Source organism: Pristis pectinata, chromosome 19, assembly GCF_009764475.1.
Source record: "Pristis pectinata isolate sPriPec2 chromosome 19, sPriPec2.1.pri, whole genome shotgun sequence".
Classification (NCBI taxonomy): domain Eukaryota; kingdom Metazoa; phylum Chordata; class Chondrichthyes; order Rhinopristiformes; family Pristidae; genus Pristis; species Pristis pectinata.
The window spans coordinates 31,442,810-31,463,350 of record NC_067423.1 but is presented as its reverse complement, the minus strand read 5'-3'; the positions used below and the strand labels follow the sequence as shown (position 1 = coordinate 31,463,350).

Below are 20,541 nucleotides of genomic sequence, written 5' to 3'. Positions count from 1 at the left end.
AAGTAAAATTAATCGAATTGGTTCTATGCAATATGGCTTGGTGTGGTAGTATCACCTTTCACCCTCGACAAGCAAGAGGTGGACCCCAGGGATTTAAGGAAATCCTGAGGAAATTCAAGTCCAAGAAATAGTTAACATGCTCCAAATAAAACTTAAAATCTATTTTAAACTCAGTTGCTCCTGATCATGAATTCTGAAATCATGCAAACTCATAAAACAAATCAGTGACATATTGTCTTGTTGCTTGCCCAGACACCAGGATGGATGCCTCTGATACCGAACAGATAGGTCCCATGTGAGTGACTGGACCAGAAATTCAGAATTTACTTAAATCCATTAGCATCAATGATTGGAAACATACCTTTCATAGAGGAAGATGGTTGTGGTTGTTGGAAGTCAATCATCTCAACCAGAGGACATGATGTAGGAGTTCCTCAGGAGAGTATTCTAGCCTAGTCCTCTTCAGCTGCTTCATCAATTACCTTACTTACATCATAAGATCATTCAAGCTCTGCAATCATGGGACAAAATTAAACCTTCCAGGTCTCATTGTGATGATAAATCTGATCTAGCTATTGACTGGCCAGTTGAATACTCTCCAGTGACGGAAGCTGTCATTAACAGTGCTATCAAGTAGCACTTAAGCAATCTGCTCACAGATGCCCAATTTGTTTTTTTTCAGGGTCTCTGGTTTCCAAATATCATTACAGAATTGCAGAAGTTGGGAGTGATTGCCCTTGACATTGTGGTAGCACTCAATCAATTATGGCATTGTGGAGCTGGTCAGAGGCTTGGTATTGACTCAAGTCCCAACATCCCCAAAACATTCCACCATCTACAAGGCATAATTAGGAAGTCTGTTGGAATACTTTCTACTTGCCTGAATAAGTGCAGCTATAAAAGCACTTAAGCAGCTCAATGTATCCAGGACAAAGCAGCCTCCTTATTTGCCACCCCATCCTCAACCCTAAAATTTGATTCACTCCACCACCATCATATCACGACTGCAATTTGTGCAACTTGTAAAATGCACTGCAGTTACTGATCTTGGCAAAACAACAGTATTTCCAAAGCTCACAACCTCTGCACCAAAGGCAAGCAACAGGCAAATGGGATCACCATTTTCTCCTTCAAGTCACGTACTATCTTCACATGGACATGTGGTTTCTTCACCACTACTGATGATAATTTCTGGAACTCTACATAACAGCACTGTGGAAGTGCTATCCCAGAAGGATTGTTGTGGTTGAAGAAAGTGGTCCCCACCACCTTCTCCAAGGCAGTTACTGCAGGTCATGCCAGTTATCCCTGAATTCTGGAATATGATTGAAAAAAGAAAACAATTGTGAAGTCATGAAAAGTCATGCCAAGTATGGAATTTAATTAGGGTTCAGAGATCAAATAAAAAGGTGTAATAAAAAAAGTGGTTCGCATCCAAACATTCATTGTCTTCAATCAACAGTGTAAGCCAACTGGGTTTAAGACTGACCTTTTAAAATTTTACCTTTTGCATTAAAGATCTTGATTTCCACACAACTCATTAACTTTGGGCAGTACTGGATTTTCTCCCCACCAGTCCTGAGAATCCCTAAACAACCAATATAAAGTCCAGAGACCTCCACTACCTTGTCAAAGGATCACTAACAGTAAGGAGTAATCGAGCAGACACCAGATGTTGAGGCTGCTTCCCAAAATCAACCAGGATCCTACATATTAATGGAGGTGTGCCAAGTGTGTTAATGTGTGCAGGCAGTCAGCTGGGTACAAGTATTTACCACTGGAAGAGTCCAGAGTAATCCAGAGACCTGGAGAAAATTTGTCTTTTTTATTTAATTGTTGTCCTTGTACAAGGACAGAAAGGAATACACAATTAAATCTTTGGTGGGAGAGGACTGGGGATAGTTTCTGGGTACCTCTGATTGAAAGGGAAATGCAGGGTTTCCAGCTACTTGACCAAAGGTGCACTATAAGTTCATTCTATGTTATTCCCCTGAACCCACAACAGGGTTGTGGTGAGAATGTACCGTAGCTGTTCTTCTGGCACATTGGTGGGATAAAAACCTAGAATTTTTTGTGACAATTAACAGCTTCTCCTGAATATAATAACTTTGCATTCTGATTTTCAGTTCAGTAATAGATGGGGGAAATCTACTTTCTTATCAAGAAGGCTGTTTCTGTCCAACTGGAATGATGAAATCTGAAGACAAGACAAAATGTGTTTCAACATGTAAGCTCAGAGTTAATAACAGACAATTTTGAGTATTGTATCAATTAAAATCACGGAATTCATGAACCTTTTTCCTTCAAAAATACAGGTTGTCTGGACAATAATGGAGTACGAAGAAAGGTAGGAATTTAGAATTTGAAATTTCCTTTCTGTAAAATATATTTCAGAAGAACATACATTTATTAACAATGGCATTTGTGATAATGGGAACCATAATTTGTTTTTCACTCCATCTTTCCTACTAGCACAATGTTGTTGAAACAGTTTGACGAGACAGATGACTCACTTGGAATGAAAATTTGGCTCAAAGCAGTCATTTGCCTTACAAATCATACAATTCTATTGCATTTTTGGATTAGTAAAGTTGTTATCACAACTTTAAACCACATGGCTTGTGTAAAGAACTGTGCTAATTTGTGTACTGGCTTGCAGCAAATGTGCAAGGAGCAGACCAACACAGAAACAAACTCTATGATGCCGGAGGAACTCAGCAGGCCAGGCAGCATCTGTGGAGAAAAGCAGGTGGTCAACGTTTCGGGTCAAGACCCTGAAGGGTTCTGACCCAAAACGTTGACCGCCTGCTTTTATCCACGTGTAATGCCTGGCTTGCTGAGTTCATCCAGCATCACAGTGTTTTTCATCGAGATTCCAGCATCTTCAGTCCTTTGTTTCTGTGACATAATAACAGTTGCTCTACAACACTGATGGCAGTTTCCAGGTTTCTATTACCAAATTAAGAGTTTTCTAGAACAACAGTGACAACTACCTGTTGACAAACAAGAATCTAAGTTGAGAATTTCAGTGTATTTCTCCCTAAATTTTGGTTCTAATTTCAGTAGCAATCCCAAATAAATTGTATAAATGGTCATTTATGCAATTTCTTGAGGGGGCCATTGATCTCTTGTTGCAGAAATTCCAGACTATCAACTACATTTGTGAATCTGACAACTTTGAGATTAATAATTCCAATTCTTAAATTTTCTGTGTAACCGGGATAATAGCCTCAAAATTCCATAGTGATTGGTGTACTCCCATTTACCAAAGTTACCAAAAGGATTGGATATTAAGCAAGGATTCTGAGAAGAGAAATCTTGGTCACGTGGGAAGGTGAAAAGTCCTCAGCCGACATCTTACACCTCTTGCAAGATGCAAATAAAAGCAAGCTGGACTAGAAACTCCAGCCCCACGAGTGCAAGTGATAGTACAGACTCAACATGCCGGCTGAGACTAAGCACACTAAACAATGGTAGTCGTGCCGGGATCACAGCCCTGAACAACTTTTACCACACAGTTTCTTTTCAAAGCCCTTCCAGCCTTCCCACTGTTTGGATATCCAAGTTACACCTAGTGGCAAGAGAGTTGAATTAAAGGGATTTACCCCTCACATTACAATCTTGTATGGATCAGCAGTGGAAGTCCCATGGGAATGAATGTTCCTTGTGAAATCTTTTGCAGATTATATTCAACAAATATACTTGTGTTTATTTACAATGCAAATCGTGGAATTCCTGTTACTGCCCATTTAATTCAAGAACCGTTGACATAAATTGGTTATTTTTTTTATTTGTGAAGCCAGTTGAATGAACTTATTTCATTTCTTTCTTTCCAAGCTAAATGACAAGTGGCAGGATCAGAACAATCCTTGTATTTCCTACACATGCACTTCAAAGGGCGTTACAACACAGACAAGGTCTTGTGGTATTGAACCTCCTTGCAACGAGGTTTGTACAATAGATATGTTACATTTATTTTTTTTATCTTGAGGGATGTTGATTAGATGTAAAGTGGTATCGCTTAACGGAAAGTAATTATCATAAAGTGAATAATTTGATGAATAAACATGGAATTATAAAACAACTAAGGAATCCTAAATACAAAAAAAAGAATCAAATAGAAACTGAGGTACCTTGTTTTATTCTTTTAACATCAAAAACATATTAGGTATTAGTTTTAAATATGCTGTTGGCCTGTCCATTATTCTTGTTGCAAATTCTGAGCTCGTATCACTTTCAGAAGCAGAATTAACTTTTCTGGTCAGTTCATGGTAAAGTGGAACTTCTACACATATCTGTAAATCAAAGCACAATAATACCATCTTTTTTCTTGAAAATTTAGTAGTACTGTAATGTTTATGAATATTGTTGAAATTATTCCATTTGCAGAAATTGAATTGATGCAAGCACTAACCTTACATTTATTTCTAGGTTATAGTCAACACTTGGACAAAAATAATGCCTCATTCTCTATTTATATTTGCCTTTACTTGACTTCTAGTTCTCTTTCCTCATCACCATTTTTAAGTGGCTTCCCTCTCCCTTTTCATCTGCTCCTTTTTCATTTTCCATGAGACTCTTGTACCATTTCACTACATTTTCAATTTGTTTCCCATTCCCTCCCCCTACATTGCCTAACCTTCAGTCAGGCAGCCCACAGCATAAGTGTCGTCTCTCTAATGTGTTCAAATTCATATATATGTTATGGTTCGGGCCATCAGCATAACTCCAGTATAAAACTAATAAAGACCAGTAGCAGCTGTCTGACGACTGAATATTGGTATAGAATAGAATAGTAGAATTGTTATTCCGTGGTAGAGGGCCATTGGGCCCATTGATCCTACAACGGCTTTCTGTGAACAATTTAGTCACTTGCATTCTTTTCCCATAGCCCTGATTTGTTTCTCCTTCAATTAGGTGTCTAGTTTCTTCTTGAAAGTGACAGTTGAAACTGCTTTCATTACTGCTACAGGTAGTAAATTCCAAATCATGATTGCTCACAACCCGAGAAAAGTCGATCTCACCCCATCTCCTCCTGATCAAAGCAAGAATAGATTTCCCCTCGTCTTTACCATCCGTTCTATCAGCATCTGCATTAAACAGATCATCCTTCGCAATTTCAGCCACCTTCAATGATATTCCCACATCAGACACATCTTCCTCTCCCCCTTTTTAGCATTTTGAAGGGACAGTTCCCTTTGTGATTCCTTGTTTTGCTCTTCCATCCACACCAGCCACCCCCCTTCTCACAGACAGTCCCGTGCAACCACAGGAGAAGCAACACCTGGCCTTTCACCTCTCCCTTCCCAACATCCTTGGACCCAAACAGTTCTTCCAGTTGAAGCGGCGATTCAAAGCTGCATTGTGTTTACATTCGCCTCTTCCACTTTGGAGAAACAAAACAAAGGTGGGTCATGGATCTGTAAAAAGGCTTATGTTCAGTCCACAGGGGCTACCTTGAGCTTCCGGTTGGCTGCCACTTTTATTTTCCATGCCAGTCCCATTCTAATCTACATGTTTGGGCCTCCTGCACTGTTATAATGAGGCTTCACATCGGCTGGAGGAATAACTTCCATTTTAGGTACATTGCAGCCTTCTGGGCTCAATGTTGAATTCTACAATGTAAGATAATTCATTTTCTCTGACTATATCAGAATTGGCCAGGTCATCCATCTGCAATTTTGGTTCAATTTCTCCATTAGTACAGCATGACCCTGCCAGGAATGTATTACAGCTTTGCAATTTGCAACTTTTACTTTCATTTGTATGTGTTCTCACTCTTTAACTGTCTTATTTCATAGACTGTATGAACCAAGGACTATGTTCCCTCTCTCTAACTGTACTCATAAACCCATTGAACAGATGACTTTATTTACAGCTTATCCCCACTTAACCTAGATCTCAGCCCAACACAGGTAATTCTTTTGCCCTTTCCATTCATCCCTCACCCTTCCTGCAGCTTAATACCAATGTGCTTTTCCTCCTTCCCAATTCTGACAACGTATCTTCAACCGTCTTTAACTCTCTTTCTCTTTCCACATTTGCCTGATGTTCTGTTTCCAGTATTTTCTGTTTTATTTCAGATTTCTAGCATTTACAGGTTTTTTTTTCATTTTATCTCATGTCTCCCCTGGTTCTCCTGCAATCATTTTAAATCTATGTCCTCTGGTTCTTGATTGTTCCACCAATGGAAATAGTCTCTTTGCTTCACTCTGTTCAGACACTTCATTTTGAACACCTCAATCAAAAGGTCTCTGAATTTCCTCTGCTTTTAAACAATCAATCCCAGCATTCTTAGTCTTTGCAAGTAATGGAAATCCCTCATGCTCAGGACCACACTAAATTTTCTCTGCACTTTCTCTGGGTGTGATGGAACGTCCTTGCTATTGCTATTAATGAACTGCAGCAACCATTTCTACTTTAAGCACTTTCTCAAGCCACCTTAAAAGATTAAACGGAGAGCCAGGTCTCTGCTGCCCCACCCCTTTGGAGCCACGATGTGATTATCTGCTTAAAAAAAGTATGCATTCCTCTGACACAAGGCAGAGAATAAAACATTCTACTTAAACCCTCTATGATCTTTTTCCCTTTTTCTCTTTACATCACTCTTTTCCCTTAAGCATATATCTGTAAGATATCTGGCAATGAGCTCAACAACTCAAATAGGCTAATGTCATAAAACTTATGTCAAGAAAAATAGATAATTGAGGGCTAAGATACTCAGAAACAAGTTGCTAATTAACAGATCCAAGGAAAACATGGCGATTCTGCCATCTTTGAAAATAATTTCAGTACACTGTGTCATAGCTTGAGGTATTTCTGAAAGACGTCAGCACATAAGCAGAACCTTCACTTTTTTTTAAGTTCGTGCTTTAACCCATGTGATGTCCTTTACATTCCTATATCACCAAATTCTAATGACAATGAATGCATGGATCATGTACTCTATTAAATCCGTTAATTCTCTTTGTTCAGTCTAACAAAACATGGGATGATGAGCACTGCTGCTACAGCTGTACGCCTTCAGGTAAGCACTTAATTATTAATACAAGTCTTACGTCAAAGAACATTGCAGATGAATTGTATGAATAATCAGTCAAATCCAATATTCCTAACTAGGTCTAATTTTAAATTAGGTCGAATCAGCTCACAGAGCAGAACTTTCCCCTCAGTGACAGTTGATTATTTAGTTCTGTCAGGCTTTTTTTATCCCAACATCTGGAATTTCAGTGAGATTATTAATTGTCATCTGTAGCAAGTCACCCATTTATTATACACATTCCCAGGCTGCGTGCACCAAGGGTGGCTATAGCAACTCTATTATAATTTTAATGCAACTTACTATACATTTTTTTTTAAATGCTTGTTAGTCATTTTGAAGCATATGCTTCTCCAAATCAGAATTTTGTTTTTGTCTTCAGAGTTAGCATTATGTTATTGCTAGAAATTATTACAATGTTTTGATAATGTTTAAACATTTGACATAAACAATCTATTAATTATGAGATAATAGTTGTAGGCCTCAAGTTGTTACCAATTCCACTTTGTAAATAAATCCATCTCAGAAGTTCATCATTTTGCTGGGTTTTCGCTGACCCAAAATACTTTACCTCGCTGGTGAACGTTGAACTTAACTGAATTGAACATTGAACTTAAACCTTGAACTTTTACCAGTAACCTGCATTCAGATTTAACATAAAAGGACAAAATAAAAAGGTCCGCTGGATGTAGAGACTTCCATTCATACATGACTCGAGAGGCAAAGAACTGCAAAGTCTACAAAACAGCCAAAGTGCTTTTGATATGTTGTCACTGTTGAAGACTGTTGTCACTCTTTGCACAGCCAATTTATGCAAAGCAAGGCCCAAAAGATATCAATGATGTTGACCATCTGTTTTAAGTGTGGTTATGGATAAACATTCTGGATAAATGTTGATTGGGCACTGAGTTAGCTCCCCTGCACTTATTTAAGTAATGTCAGGAGATCTTTAACAACCTTAAGGGTCCATTCTGAAATTAGTTTGTGTGACATCGAATCAACGTGCGAGTCCATGTGCTCATAATATAAATACCAAATTCAGCATGAAATTTCCACTAGATTTTCAGTCCTAGGATGCTGCAATAGGAGTAAGATAAATTGAAAAATAACACACTTGTTCACCAGGCAGTGTTCTGAGGAAGAGCAGAGGGACACTATTGGGACATCATAGTATTAGCAGCATCAGACTATATCTCTACATTTCCTATCAACCTTGGCTTTATCTGAGGTTGAAAGTGCCCTAACATTAATCCTCACAATTCTTACCTTGAAACAAAATATTACCTTGAGTTCCAATGAATCATGGGAAAGTTTATTTTTCAATTGCAGAATTAGCAAGCTTATTTTGCATGATTCTCTTGTTTCATATGCAGATATTTCACATTATTAGCTTTTAGACATGCAGGCATTCTGGGAGAAAATCTGTAAATATTAGTTAAGAATAGCTTAGTGGAAATAAATATGCCAAAAGTCAAGTCACCTGCTGTTTTAAAGGTACAAAAAAAAACTCTATTCAATTACAGCTGAAGTTTTAAAATGTTATTCAATTATTTATTCCGGTAGGTTCTTGTAAGCTGAACACCAGACGAACCAATGTCACAAAAGAAATCAACAGTACAACCTATACAGCAGAAATTGAACTGAACATATGTCAAGGGAATTGCCCTGGCTCAGCTGAGTAAGTATTTTCCTTTTTGCTTCTTATTTGTGATTTAAAAAAAAATCATTAAATACTGTCTCATAAGAGAGACTGAAATAATTACTGAGACTGGAACAATAACCAGAGCAGTATTTTCCACATTAACTGTTTGAGAGATGTTGGTAAATGTGAATTGAACCTTGCATATGATACTTCCGTCTCTCTTTATTTTCCAAATATTCCCTGCCAGGATGGAGAATCAATGTTTTAAGGATCTTTTTTCTATCCAGAAAGCTTGCAGATAATGAACACAACTAAATTGATGCAGCTTACTTATTTAGTGTCTTTCATGTTCATTCTACTTCCCATGAGGGATGACTTTTCCACCTTTAGAGAGTTTGTGAGGTGGTTCAGATGAAGTCTTGAGCCTTTATACTGGATTGCCCTTCTTTGAACACAAGAACCTGGTGAATGTGAATTACTCATAAGGAACAGCTGCCCAGAACTTCATTGAGATTTGGCTCAACAAGCTGTTGCTCATCAAAGAGGCTGCATAACATAATTGTGGCTGATGTTTCAATGAATTCTTAACAGTGATTAGCTGAATCAGTTTAAGCAGATCATTGTTGAGGATCTGACAGCTTTCTAAAGTCACGTTCAGGTTCACCTTGCTACTGGTGATCAACTGAATGATCCTGCATTTGAAGACACATCAGTAGGCTTTATTGGAACACTTTGTCAAGTCTTGATTAATAATCTATCCACCTTTTAGTTGTAAACACTTTGATTACTTTGGCTGTAGTGATGAATGCTCTGTTTGTTTGCATTATTGATGACCATGGGGACTCACCAGGAAAAAAGGAGTCTTCAGGCATCACTACCTTTCTTGTGCGATTCTTTGTTTCACATAGGAAAATAGGGGGGAGGAGATGATGCCAGGCAGAGCAGTGTCAGCTGTTTCAGGAGCTAAGGGCTGAAGTCATGGGTGATTTAGGAGGGATCTTACCTTGGAGATTAGAGTCTTTGGGGATTGCATCTCCAACAATCCCTTGACAGATGAGGAGACTGTGTTTTAGCAAGGAAATCCCAACAGATTTGTGGTTTTATGGGGATAAGAGTGACCCAGATATTCCTGCACAGTGAGGACTGTGCTACCTAAAACAGTCAAGATCAGTACAGCATGAAATATACAAAGTGCCTGGAACCTTTCAGCTGCCACTAGTGAGATAAGTCACATCTCGCAATCCCCTGCTGAATTCTGCATAAGGAAAGTTGTTTAACAACTTTAAATTTGGAATAATGACTACATATTTGCCCCTATTACCAGAGAAAGTCAGAGACATAAAACTCCAGGATTCAATAGGTTTATGGAACTTCCCCTGTGGTCCTGGGAGAGAGTAACTGCTCAAATGTACCTCCTTCAGGATCCTATTTAAAACTAGAATGGGAGAAAACATAGGTAGGTAGGAAAGTGAATTGTGAAGAGCTTACAAAGGGATATAGACAGATAGGCAGTGTGAATGTGTAAAGATTTGGCAACTCAAGTACAATGGAGGAAAACATTAAATTGTTCATTTTTGCAGGTAAAGTTCAACAAAGCATGGTCTTATAAATGATGAGGGATCACAGAGCTCTGAGATGCAGAGTGTTTTGAGTGTCTGGTGGATAATTTGCAAAAGGTTAGAAAGTACATTTAGCAAGTAACTTGGAAGCTAACAGAATCTTGCGATTTATTGCAAGGGGAATTGAACACAAAAGTGGGGAGATTATGCTTCAGTTACGTAAGACGTTGGTGAAATCACATCCAGAGTATTTGTCGTCTTATTTAAGGAAGGATGTTAATCCATAAGAAGCAATTTGGAGAAGGTTTACCAGATTAACTCTCAAAATGGTTAAGTTGTCTTATGAAGAAAGATTAGAATGACTTGGCTTTTATCTGCTGGAATTTAGAAGGCAGAGTTGACTTCAGAGACGAGATGAAACCATAAGCTCCTGAAGGATCTTGGTATGGTGGATGTGGAGAGGATGTTTCCATATGTGGGAGAATCTACAACCAGGGGTTACAGGCCAAGCTAATGGAAGACTCCTCTGCATTTGTTGCTCCTGGAACTTCCTTCTCCCAAACGTACTCCCAAGGACCTCCAGTGTTGCATCTGAGAATCTGTGAATCCTCTCCTTTGGTCCCTGAGACTTTCTCAAATATTATTTTGTGCCAGACTCCTCATCAGTGGAAGTGAATGCTTGCTTACAATATAGCTTCACAAAAATTGCTAGTTACTGACACTTGAATGCTAAACCTGCAGGAGTCTATATAAAGCTTTCTAAGTACATTTGTGTCATGGTTTTTATCTAAATCCAGGCTTTCAAACAGGAAGGACTGATTGGCACAGAAATCACTTGGTGTCTACTTCCATCATTTTTTTAAACCTTTATCTCCGTGTTGGTTTATACATAGACATATTTCAAATGTGCTAAGATGTTCTTTAACTCATTGCACTCTTCATTATATATGAAATTCACTTAAATAGAATTACCTTTCAGATAGAATTGTGCACTACAAGGAAACATGTCTTTTTTTCTACATTGCTTATTGCAACTATATAATTCTATACTATTGTTCCTGTATTTACAACACTGCCATCTCGTTTTCCAGATACAACACTCAGACAGACCAAATTGAACATAAATGTGAGTGCTGTCAAGAAATAAGGACCGAAGTTAAGAAGGTGCAACTTGCTTCCCAAGATGGTAGAGTAAAAATTCCGTACAGCTACACCTACATCAAGTCCTGTGGCTGTAAGGGGGACATCTGTCCTGAGTATGCTGCAAAAAAGCCACATAACAAAGTGCTTTTCTAGATGATGGAGCCTAATGCTGAATCCAATCCGCTATTACCTTTTGATAAAAATTATAATTCATTACATTTGGCCAATCACATTATGCTTAGAAAGAATGACTTCAAATTGATTTTCAAACCTGCAGCATTGTTACGTTGTTCTATGAATTTCTTTATTTGTACTTAATTGCTAAAGCATCTCAATAAATAACTGCAAGCAAGTCTCCATGGTCAATTACTATCTGCTTAGATGGTTTAACTTGCAAAACATAGAAGCAAAGATGAGCACTTCTTTCATCACATTTTCTTAAAATTCCTAACTGTTTTGTTGCCAGTTCTGAGGCAGTCCTGGACCACAATGGGGCAGAAAGATCTATTCAAACCCGCCATTGCACAACATACCAGAAATATTCTCCCAAACATGACAGTCATTTTTAAGAGTTACAAGGACATTGCCATGTTTTATTTTAATGGTGGAATATGGATGTGGCTGAACTTTTCAACTAATTTCCTAACCTCCATCCCAAAATATCACTGCCACTTTGTAAGAACTGGCTTGAACACCACAAAGGTAGTCCTGAAGTGAATACTGTATTGAAGTGGCTGTTTTATTGGCTGCAAAAAGAGGTTGCTGGTATTTTGCCTGCATATTAAATGGTTTTGATACTTTGGAGGTTCTTTTCATCCAAGTCTGCTTTAGAACTAGTGAAGATTTCAATGTAAATGTTTCAAAAGGGAATCTCTCTATTCTATGCGATTAAGGGGAAATTAGATTGGAGAGTGGACATAGTTAATGTACGAACTGTGGCTTTCTCTGATTCTGATTGGGAAATGAAAGTGCCTGTAAATGTTCTCAGTGCTGGTACTTGCCTTATTACTACGCTGATGAATAGAGGAGAAGCTTTCTTTGGGACGAGGGTGATGGGGAAATAATAAAGGAATTCAAGTAGTTTAGAAATTTCCTTCTTGGATGTACATGAATCCCATAATAATTGGAGATGTGGATCAGAATCAAATTGTCTTAATGTCTACTAGATTTCCATTTTCAGGCAAATTGAGATAACAGAATGAATTTTGAGTGAAAATGGCAATGGAATGTTTGAAGAAAATTCAGATTCAGATTAATTTACTATCATATATACCAGGGTGCAATGAAATTCCTTACTCCTGTGAAGCTCACAGAGTAAATAGTATACATGGTAATAATTAATACAACAATAAATATAGCAACGGGCACAAAAACAACAGAATGGTGCAGATCAGTGCAAAGTGAAGTAGTGTAAAAAGAAATGCTGAAGTGACAATGACAGAACAGGTAGAATTAAGAATCAAGAACATGGTAACACCACTAGGAAGGGGATGTGAAAGGGCTGATTGGTTCAGGTGCCCGATAGAAGTGGGGAAGAAGCTGTTCTTGAGTCTGGTTGTCTGGGCTTTCAAGCTCCTGTATCTTCTCCCAGAAGGCAGTAGGGAGAAAAAGGAGTGGCCAGGCTGACAGGTGTTCTTGACGGTACTGTAAGCTTTCCTGATGCAATGCACCATGAAGATGGACTGGATGGAAAGATGTGAAGAGCCTGTGCTGGACTGGGCAGTGTTTACCACTCCCTGCAGGTTCCGGTGATGCAGAGCAGAGCAGTTTGCCAGACCAGGCTGAAATGCAGCTTGTCAGGATACTTTCCAAAGTGCATCCGTAGAAGTTCGAGACGATCCTTGTGAACTCGACACATCAGTGCAACACAAGGCTTTGATCATAAAGCAGACACCACCGCCTTTCCCCTTGCCTGAGGCTGTTGAGGGATGTTTAAAAAGAAAGATCGTGAATAGTTAGGGAATTGAATAAATACTCCACCAGTGGAACTGAACTGACAAGTGTTCCATGACTTGCTTTGCCCAGCATTGTGAGGTCATTAAATTCAGTTGCATTTGCATTGCAGTTATAGATTGGTGAAAATTGCACTGACTGTTAGTACAATTCACAGTTCCACGATGTCTTCATTCTTCTGGCTCTTAATTCCATTAAAAGAAGTTAAGCAGATCACTGAAAATCTAATGGCCCTACTGGCTGTTCACACTTCTGTGGGTAATGCCCTTTGACATAATAGCCATCTGTCTCCTGCTTACCTACGCCTCACTGATTGTACAAGATATTTTAAATGCTAAAACTTTGGAGTTGCTTCTATTATGTTGGCATTGGCCAATGAGGGGTAATATTCACACCTAATGAGAGTACTAGGAAGAAAACAAATGGCAAATTATGGGTGGAGGCCCATTTGATCCAGGGCAAGTTGGTAAGTTGGATCCAAAATTGCCTTGGAAATAGGGACAGAAGTAATGGTAGAGGGCTGCTTTTGTGATTGGATGCCTGTAACTTGTGGTGTTCCACTGTGATTATTGCTGGGATCCTTGCTGTTTGTAACATACGTGAATGACTTGGAAATAGATGTAGGAGGCATGCTGAGTGAGTATACAGATGAAGATTGGTGGAGTTGTTGATAGTGTGGAGGGTTGTCTTCGGCTGCAGGTTGATGTCAACGTGTGAGTGAAATGGGCTGAGAAAAGGCAGATGGAGTTCAATCCAGATAATTGTGAGGGGGTGCATTTAGGGAGTACTAATGAGGCTAAGACACATACCATGAGTTGGAGTGTCCTAGTGAGTACTGAGGAATTGAGGGATCTTGGTGTCCAAGTCCAAAGATCCTTGAAGGTGGCATTGTACAGAAGTAATGTAGTTAAGAAGGCATATGGGATACTGGCCTTAATTGGTTGGGGCATTAAATACAAGAGCAGGGAGTTTTTGTTCCAACTTTATAAAACACTGGTCAGACCTCAGCTGGAGTACTGTGTGAAGTTCTGGCCACCAAGGTATAAGAAGGATGTGATAAGACTGGAGACAGTGCAGAGGAGATTCACTAGGTTGTTGCCTGGGATGGAAGAGAGACTGGAGTGGAGGAAGTTAAGAGGGGGCATGCTTGATGTATAAAAAATATAAGAGGGGTATAAATAGGGTTGGCTGCAGGAAACATTCCCCCATATCAGAGGTAGATAAAATTAGAGAATATAGATTTGGATAAGGAGGTAAGAGATGTAGAAGGGTTCTGAGGGGATCTATTTCACCCAGAGTGTTGTCAGTACCTGGAATGCTTTGCCCAAGAGAGCGGTGCAAGCAGAGTCATTGATAGCATTTAAAAAGTGTCCAGAAGAGCACTTGAATGGCCCAAGCATAGAAGGTTATGGGTCTAGTGCTGAAAGGAGGGATTAATACAGAAGGGTGTCCACCGGTCGGCATGGACATAGTGAGCCAAAAGACCTCTTGCCATGCTGTATGATTCGATGAGACATTCAATCCCAACTGTACTGGACTTACAGTATATGTTTGACACAAATTTCCTCCTTCTCCCAAACTTTCCTCTTCTAGTATAGAGATGAGGGCCAGAATAAAGTTACCTAGAAATTCATATTGTGGAAAAACCATCTTTCTGTCTGAATTTCATTATTCTGGGTACGGCCCACTTGGGGAAATCACCTGTTTGCCCATAGAATATTCACCAAGGGAATGCATGCAGGCTTTTTCCCCTCAGGTTGAGTGAGGCTAGAACTAGAGGTCATAGGTTTAGGGTGAACGGTGAAACATTTAAGGGGAATCTGAGGGGGAACTACTTCACTCAGAGGGTGGTGCAGTGTGGAATGAGCTGCCAGCGGAAGTGGTGGATGCAGGTTCAATTGTAACATTTAAGTGAAGTTTGGAAAGGTACATGAATAAGAGAGGTATGGAGGGCTATGGTCCAGGTGCAGGTAGATGGGACTCGGCAGAAAACCAGGCTGGCATGGACTAGATGGGCCAAATGGCCTGTTTCTGTGCTGTAGTACTCTATGTCTCTTGACGTGAATCCTTTGTACAATGCTTGCTGTCTCCTTTCTAAAAAATACCGTGAGATTGCCTTCTCTTTGCCAAGTGAGTTCAAAATGTCCTTACCAATACTGTAAACCGCCCTAAATAGGGTACTGGCCCTGGCTAATTGAGATGCAAGCTGTCTGGCATGAATATGTGTTATCTTCTCACAAACTGGTCCAATTGCCCCAAGAATCTAAAGTACTTCCCCCGCATCATCTATAAACCCATGTGCTCATTTGCACAATCCTTCTATTCTGTAGTCTCTAGTTTATACTTCTGGTGGTAATCCAGAAACTACTACCATTGAAGTCCTGCTCTTTAATTGTCCTCCCTAGATTCCTGTAATCTGTCTGTAGGATTGCATCCTTTTTTCTATGTCACTGGCACTGATAGAGACCACAAACTCTTTCTGATCCTCCTCCCCTCGAAGAATATTCTGCAACTGCTCTATGACAATCCATGATCTTTGACACGTACCATCCTGGAATCAAAATGTGGCCACAAAAGTAGCAATCTCTCCATACCTTCCAAATCCCCTTTCACAGTAATTCTCCTGTGCATCCCAAATCTGCGCAGCTGAGTCAATCACAGTACCACGGCCACTATCATTTACTCTGCAATTAACATCACTGCTATTGTCATATATTTCATTGTTCCTATTAAAATTCTGCTGTTTTCCATAGGATAAAACACTGACTTTGAAGCATTTTGGGACATCCTGAGATTGTGAACTAACATTGTAAAGCAAATATTTTTATTTCTATTATTCCAGGCCATGATCCTGGTATGGTCATGTACAGCTCCTGGCCTTTTCTTTTCCTCCCCTTCCGCATCCGTCCTCTGGCCTCCTTTCTCCCTCTGCCTTCCTGCTCCTCCACATCCATCCTCCTGCTCTCCTGTTTTCCCGTCCTCTCTATCCAAAGTTAAAAATTAGAGATGCACAATGAAACTGGAGCAGGAGATAACAACCTTCTGAAGAAATATCAGGGCCTCTGGAATAAATGCCCTGCTTCTCACTCTATAGTACCATGTAAAACTCACATGCCAGTGGTGTCTGACAGAAGCAAGTTAAACATGAGCTATGCTGTGAAATATATATCAGCTCTTTGAGCACCACATTTCTGTGCACTTCATCACCCTCTTCCAGGTAGTCTTATTTTGGTCTTGTCCTTTCTGTTGCCCGTGGAGCAGGCCTTTAACATCCCTTATCATCTTCTTCATCCCTTCCCTCCTCCTGACACTTCTTCCTCCCCTTCCCACCCTCATCTTCTCCCCACTCCACATCCTTCCATTCACCCCTCACCCTCCCAATCCCTCTTCTTCACTCTCCTGCTCCTCATCATTCTCTCCTCCTTCACGTTCATCCTCTACCCTCTCTCCTCCCCATTCAGCAGAAACAGTTGCATAATTGTATATATCCATCCAGACAATAACAGTAGTGTAAATAGAGGAGCATACATGGGCAATGATAAAATAATCATGGGGGGCTTTAATCCACACATGGACTGCACAAACAAAATATTGTGGAGGACAAATTTTTGAAGTGCATAAGAGATGGTCTTCTTGATCTGCATGCAAAGGAACCAACAAGGGATCATGCCATTGTAGATTCAGTATTATGTAAAGTGTAAAGGTTAATTGATGGTATGCTAGGGAACACTGATTGACTGTTTGTAATACGATAGAAATTTGAATAAATGTTGTAAGTTATTTAGTTTTATCTAAAAACAGGAACCTAAATTTGAAAAAAAACAAACTATGGTGGCATGAGCCACCAATTGCAAATGAAAAAGTGACCTATTTATCCAGACTCCCTGGTTACTGTCAATTAGCCAATCCTTTATCCATGCCAATTTATTACCACCAGTACCTTACCCATGCCAATTTACTTCCACTAACCTCATGTGCTCTGATCTTATGAAGTAACTTTTTATGCAGCGCCTAATAAATGCCATCTGGAGATCCAAATATACTGCATCTACTAGTTGCTCTGTTTGTTATATCCCCAAAGGGTACCAACAAATTTGTCAAATATGATTTTCCTTTCATAAAACTATATTTCCATATAGTATAGAACGAAGTCATTCAGCCCATCAAATATATGCTGGCTGTCAGAGCTGTAACCCATTCTCACATGTGTCCATCAACCTGCAACCTACCCACATGAGAGATAATTTGTAGCGGCCAATTAACCGACCAACCAGCATGTCTTTGCGATATGGGAGTTAAGAAGGCACACTAAGGAAACCCACATGATCATAGGGAGAATCTACAAACTCCAGACGGTACCAGAGATCAAGCTTGAACCTAGGTTGGTGGAGTTCTGAGGCAGCAGCACTAACCATGCCACCCTGAGTCTGCTTGATTTTCTTAAAGGATTTTCCATTATGTCAATAATGACATATGTCATGTGGTTGCCCACGTCAACCACTAAGACATCAACCTTTTTACATACTTGCCCAAGTTCTTACCATTTGTTTTATATCAATTGTTATATTATTCTCATACTTTAATCTCTCCCTCTTTATAATGCTTTTAGCGAAAAGGAAGCTATATTTAAGGGGGTCCCTTGCCGACACAAATGATATTGGGGATTAAGGAAATAGCTGAGAAATTAAATGTCATCTTCCAGAGTGCAGGAAATCTTTGGAATTCTGTACCCATGAGGGCTGTAGTGGCTGAGTCACTGAGTATAATCAAGACAGAGAATCAAGGTTTTTTGATATTATGATTTATATATAGAATTGGTGCAGGAAAGTGGCCTAAAATAGCAATCAGCTGTCAGTTTATTGAATGGTGGAGCAGGCGGCGGGGCGGCGAATGGTCATCTAGTTTTTTTTACCTCGTCTATTCCTTGCTCTTCTCCTGTTATTCACTCCTCCCATATACCGAACTCGACTCCTTCCCACCTTTGTCCCGCTCGACGCTGCAGGTTGTTGGGACTCTCTCCTGGGGTCACTCTCTCCCCGGCACGCGCAGAAGCGCACACCCGCGCCCTCCCGGGTCCGGGAAGGATGCAAGGAAGGAAAGGCGACTGGGATTCGGAGGGTGGGATTGGTGAGGCGGAGAGAGTTGTTGTTCGAGGTAATGGGGGATGTTGGAATGTGGTTTGGAGTGACTGGGTCAGAATTTGGGCGGTGTCGGAATGGGACGGGGGTATGGATAATCTGGGGGTGGGATTTTGTAGTGGGGGGGGGGGGCAGCGTTGGTTGCCACGGTCTCGTTCGAGAAGGGTCTGGTTGTTATGGGTTCTGCAGTGGAGGGAAGGGGTCAAGCTGGTATGGCTGATGTGGAACAATCTCTCGGGTGAAGCATTTCTGCATTTCTACTCTCTATTTAAGTAGGTGATCTCCCTCCGCCCCCCCCACAAAGACTTGTTGTGGGTGACCTGACACAGTCCTTCCCAGGACCACAGGAAGCCTACTTTTCCAGAAAATTCCTGGCCTAATGTAGGCAGTTCAAGACAAACTGTTTTCACAGTGAAGGCTTAAAATTGTATGGTATCCTTTTGTTACTGAGCATAATTTAGCTATCGTATTAGAGACCTAGGCAACCTAAATGGATGGAAAATCAGAAGATAGGTGCAGCAAAACCAACATCTATAGATGGTGGTGTGATTACTTAATGCCACAGGAAAACTATAGTCTAAATTATCACCCAGATTTTGTAATCAGTCCACCAATTAATATTGGGTCAAATCCTGAAGATTGTGAGGGAATCTTTTTGGTGATTACTGTGGTAAATTTGTCCACTATAAATTGCCCCTTAAGCGTAGATGGGTGGTTGAACCTGGAGTTTGTTGATGGATATGTAGGGAGAATAAAGTGGGTTAAGGTAGGATTAGTGTAAAAATCGGTACCTAAGAGTTGGTGCAGGGCCTTTTCAGTGCTGTATCCTTCTTTGACTCGTATGACTTCTGGATTCTGCACCTCTCGCATACAGCCTTAGTTCTTAAATGTAACCCCTAGCACACATGTACCTACGTGCCCTCTCTGTGCAGGTTGTCAGTTCTGTTTGCAGTTCCTTTTCGAGTTATTCTTCAGTTATGCTTACTTTATAATTCTGAGTGATTTTATGCAGAACTTTCCATGGCATCTACTCAGAATATGGAACAGTTCTGTCTAAAGCTCCTTGCAATTTACTCAGTCCTCACGTTATTGTCCAAAAATCACACCTGTGACAGTTTGACAATGCTTTTGATTGTACCATCTCCATCTTGTTTGCCTGCTACAAGATCATGAAATAGATGATGTCCAACTATTGGCACAACAAAAATAGCTTGATGGAGAAAACATATGAGGTTATCAGCATTCTAAAAGTTGTCAACAAGTTGTTGTTCAAAATTGCAACCTCCTCTTGAGGACAGACCCAGCCACATTGGAACCATCTTGTTATCCATGTGTAACTTGTAACATTTGGTTACATCGTCACATTGTGGGGTCCAGAATAAAATTTATGTTCACGTCAATAAATTCTCTTGAATTTCCTTTCCGATTTACAATCTATTTGAGAAGTTCAGCACTGATACCAAGTTCTCCACTTCTTGGGATAGGAGTTTTAGCTTATTTTGAGTCATGCATTCATGCTGAAAGCATGACCGCAGCATTATAACAAAGGCAGTGCAAAGTTTGTAGGATTTCAGTCAGTGGAGAAACCAAATTAACAAAAGTGGTTCAGAAGATTTAATCTTCTTGGGAAGATTGCTCTAAATATGGTAGAATTTAATATTATGGTCTGGTGAGTCTGAAGCTAGAATTTTGAATAAATAAACCAAATTACACAAGGTGTGAGAAGTATTAGATATAATATACTGAAGAAAATTAGATTATGAGAGCATGAGGGTAGATAAACAACATAAATAAAAATGTCTTGATTCTAATGAAATACTATTACAAAATTTTAAAGAATTTTGTGTGAAAAGTGATTCGATCCATGACTCTAAAGTTTAAAAAAATAATATTTGATTAAAACAAGAAGCTTACAGGGTTCCCAAGGATAATAAGCATGAGGGAGAGTTTCCGAAACCAGCAAAAAAAAATGAGTACCATATATTAAAGATGGAAAACATGGAATAGAAGAATAAGTAAAAATAAATTTTAAATATTTTTACAAGTATGAAGCCAATGGTCACTCAA

The 20,541-nt window shown here is 39.7% G+C and overlaps 1 protein-coding gene across 1 annotated transcript in view; it reads left to right on the top strand.

Moving 5' to 3' along the window:
* LOC127580296 (mucin-2-like) overlaps positions 1-11,710 on the top strand; it is an 80,592-nt gene extending 68,882 nt beyond the window's left edge. The window contains exons 39-44 of the mRNA XM_052033534.1: positions 2,127-2,227; positions 2,316-2,347; positions 3,838-3,948; positions 6,976-7,027; positions 8,603-8,717; positions 11,332-11,710. Of these exons, the coding sequence (XP_051889494.1) occupies positions 2,127-2,227; positions 2,316-2,347; positions 3,838-3,948; positions 6,976-7,027; positions 8,603-8,717; positions 11,332-11,536 (616 nt within the window). The 3' untranslated portion in view covers positions 11,537-11,710. The remainder of the gene's footprint in view (positions 1-2,126; positions 2,228-2,315; positions 2,348-3,837; positions 3,949-6,975; positions 7,028-8,602; positions 8,718-11,331) is intronic.
* Positions 11,711-20,541: the final 8,831 nt, after the last annotated feature.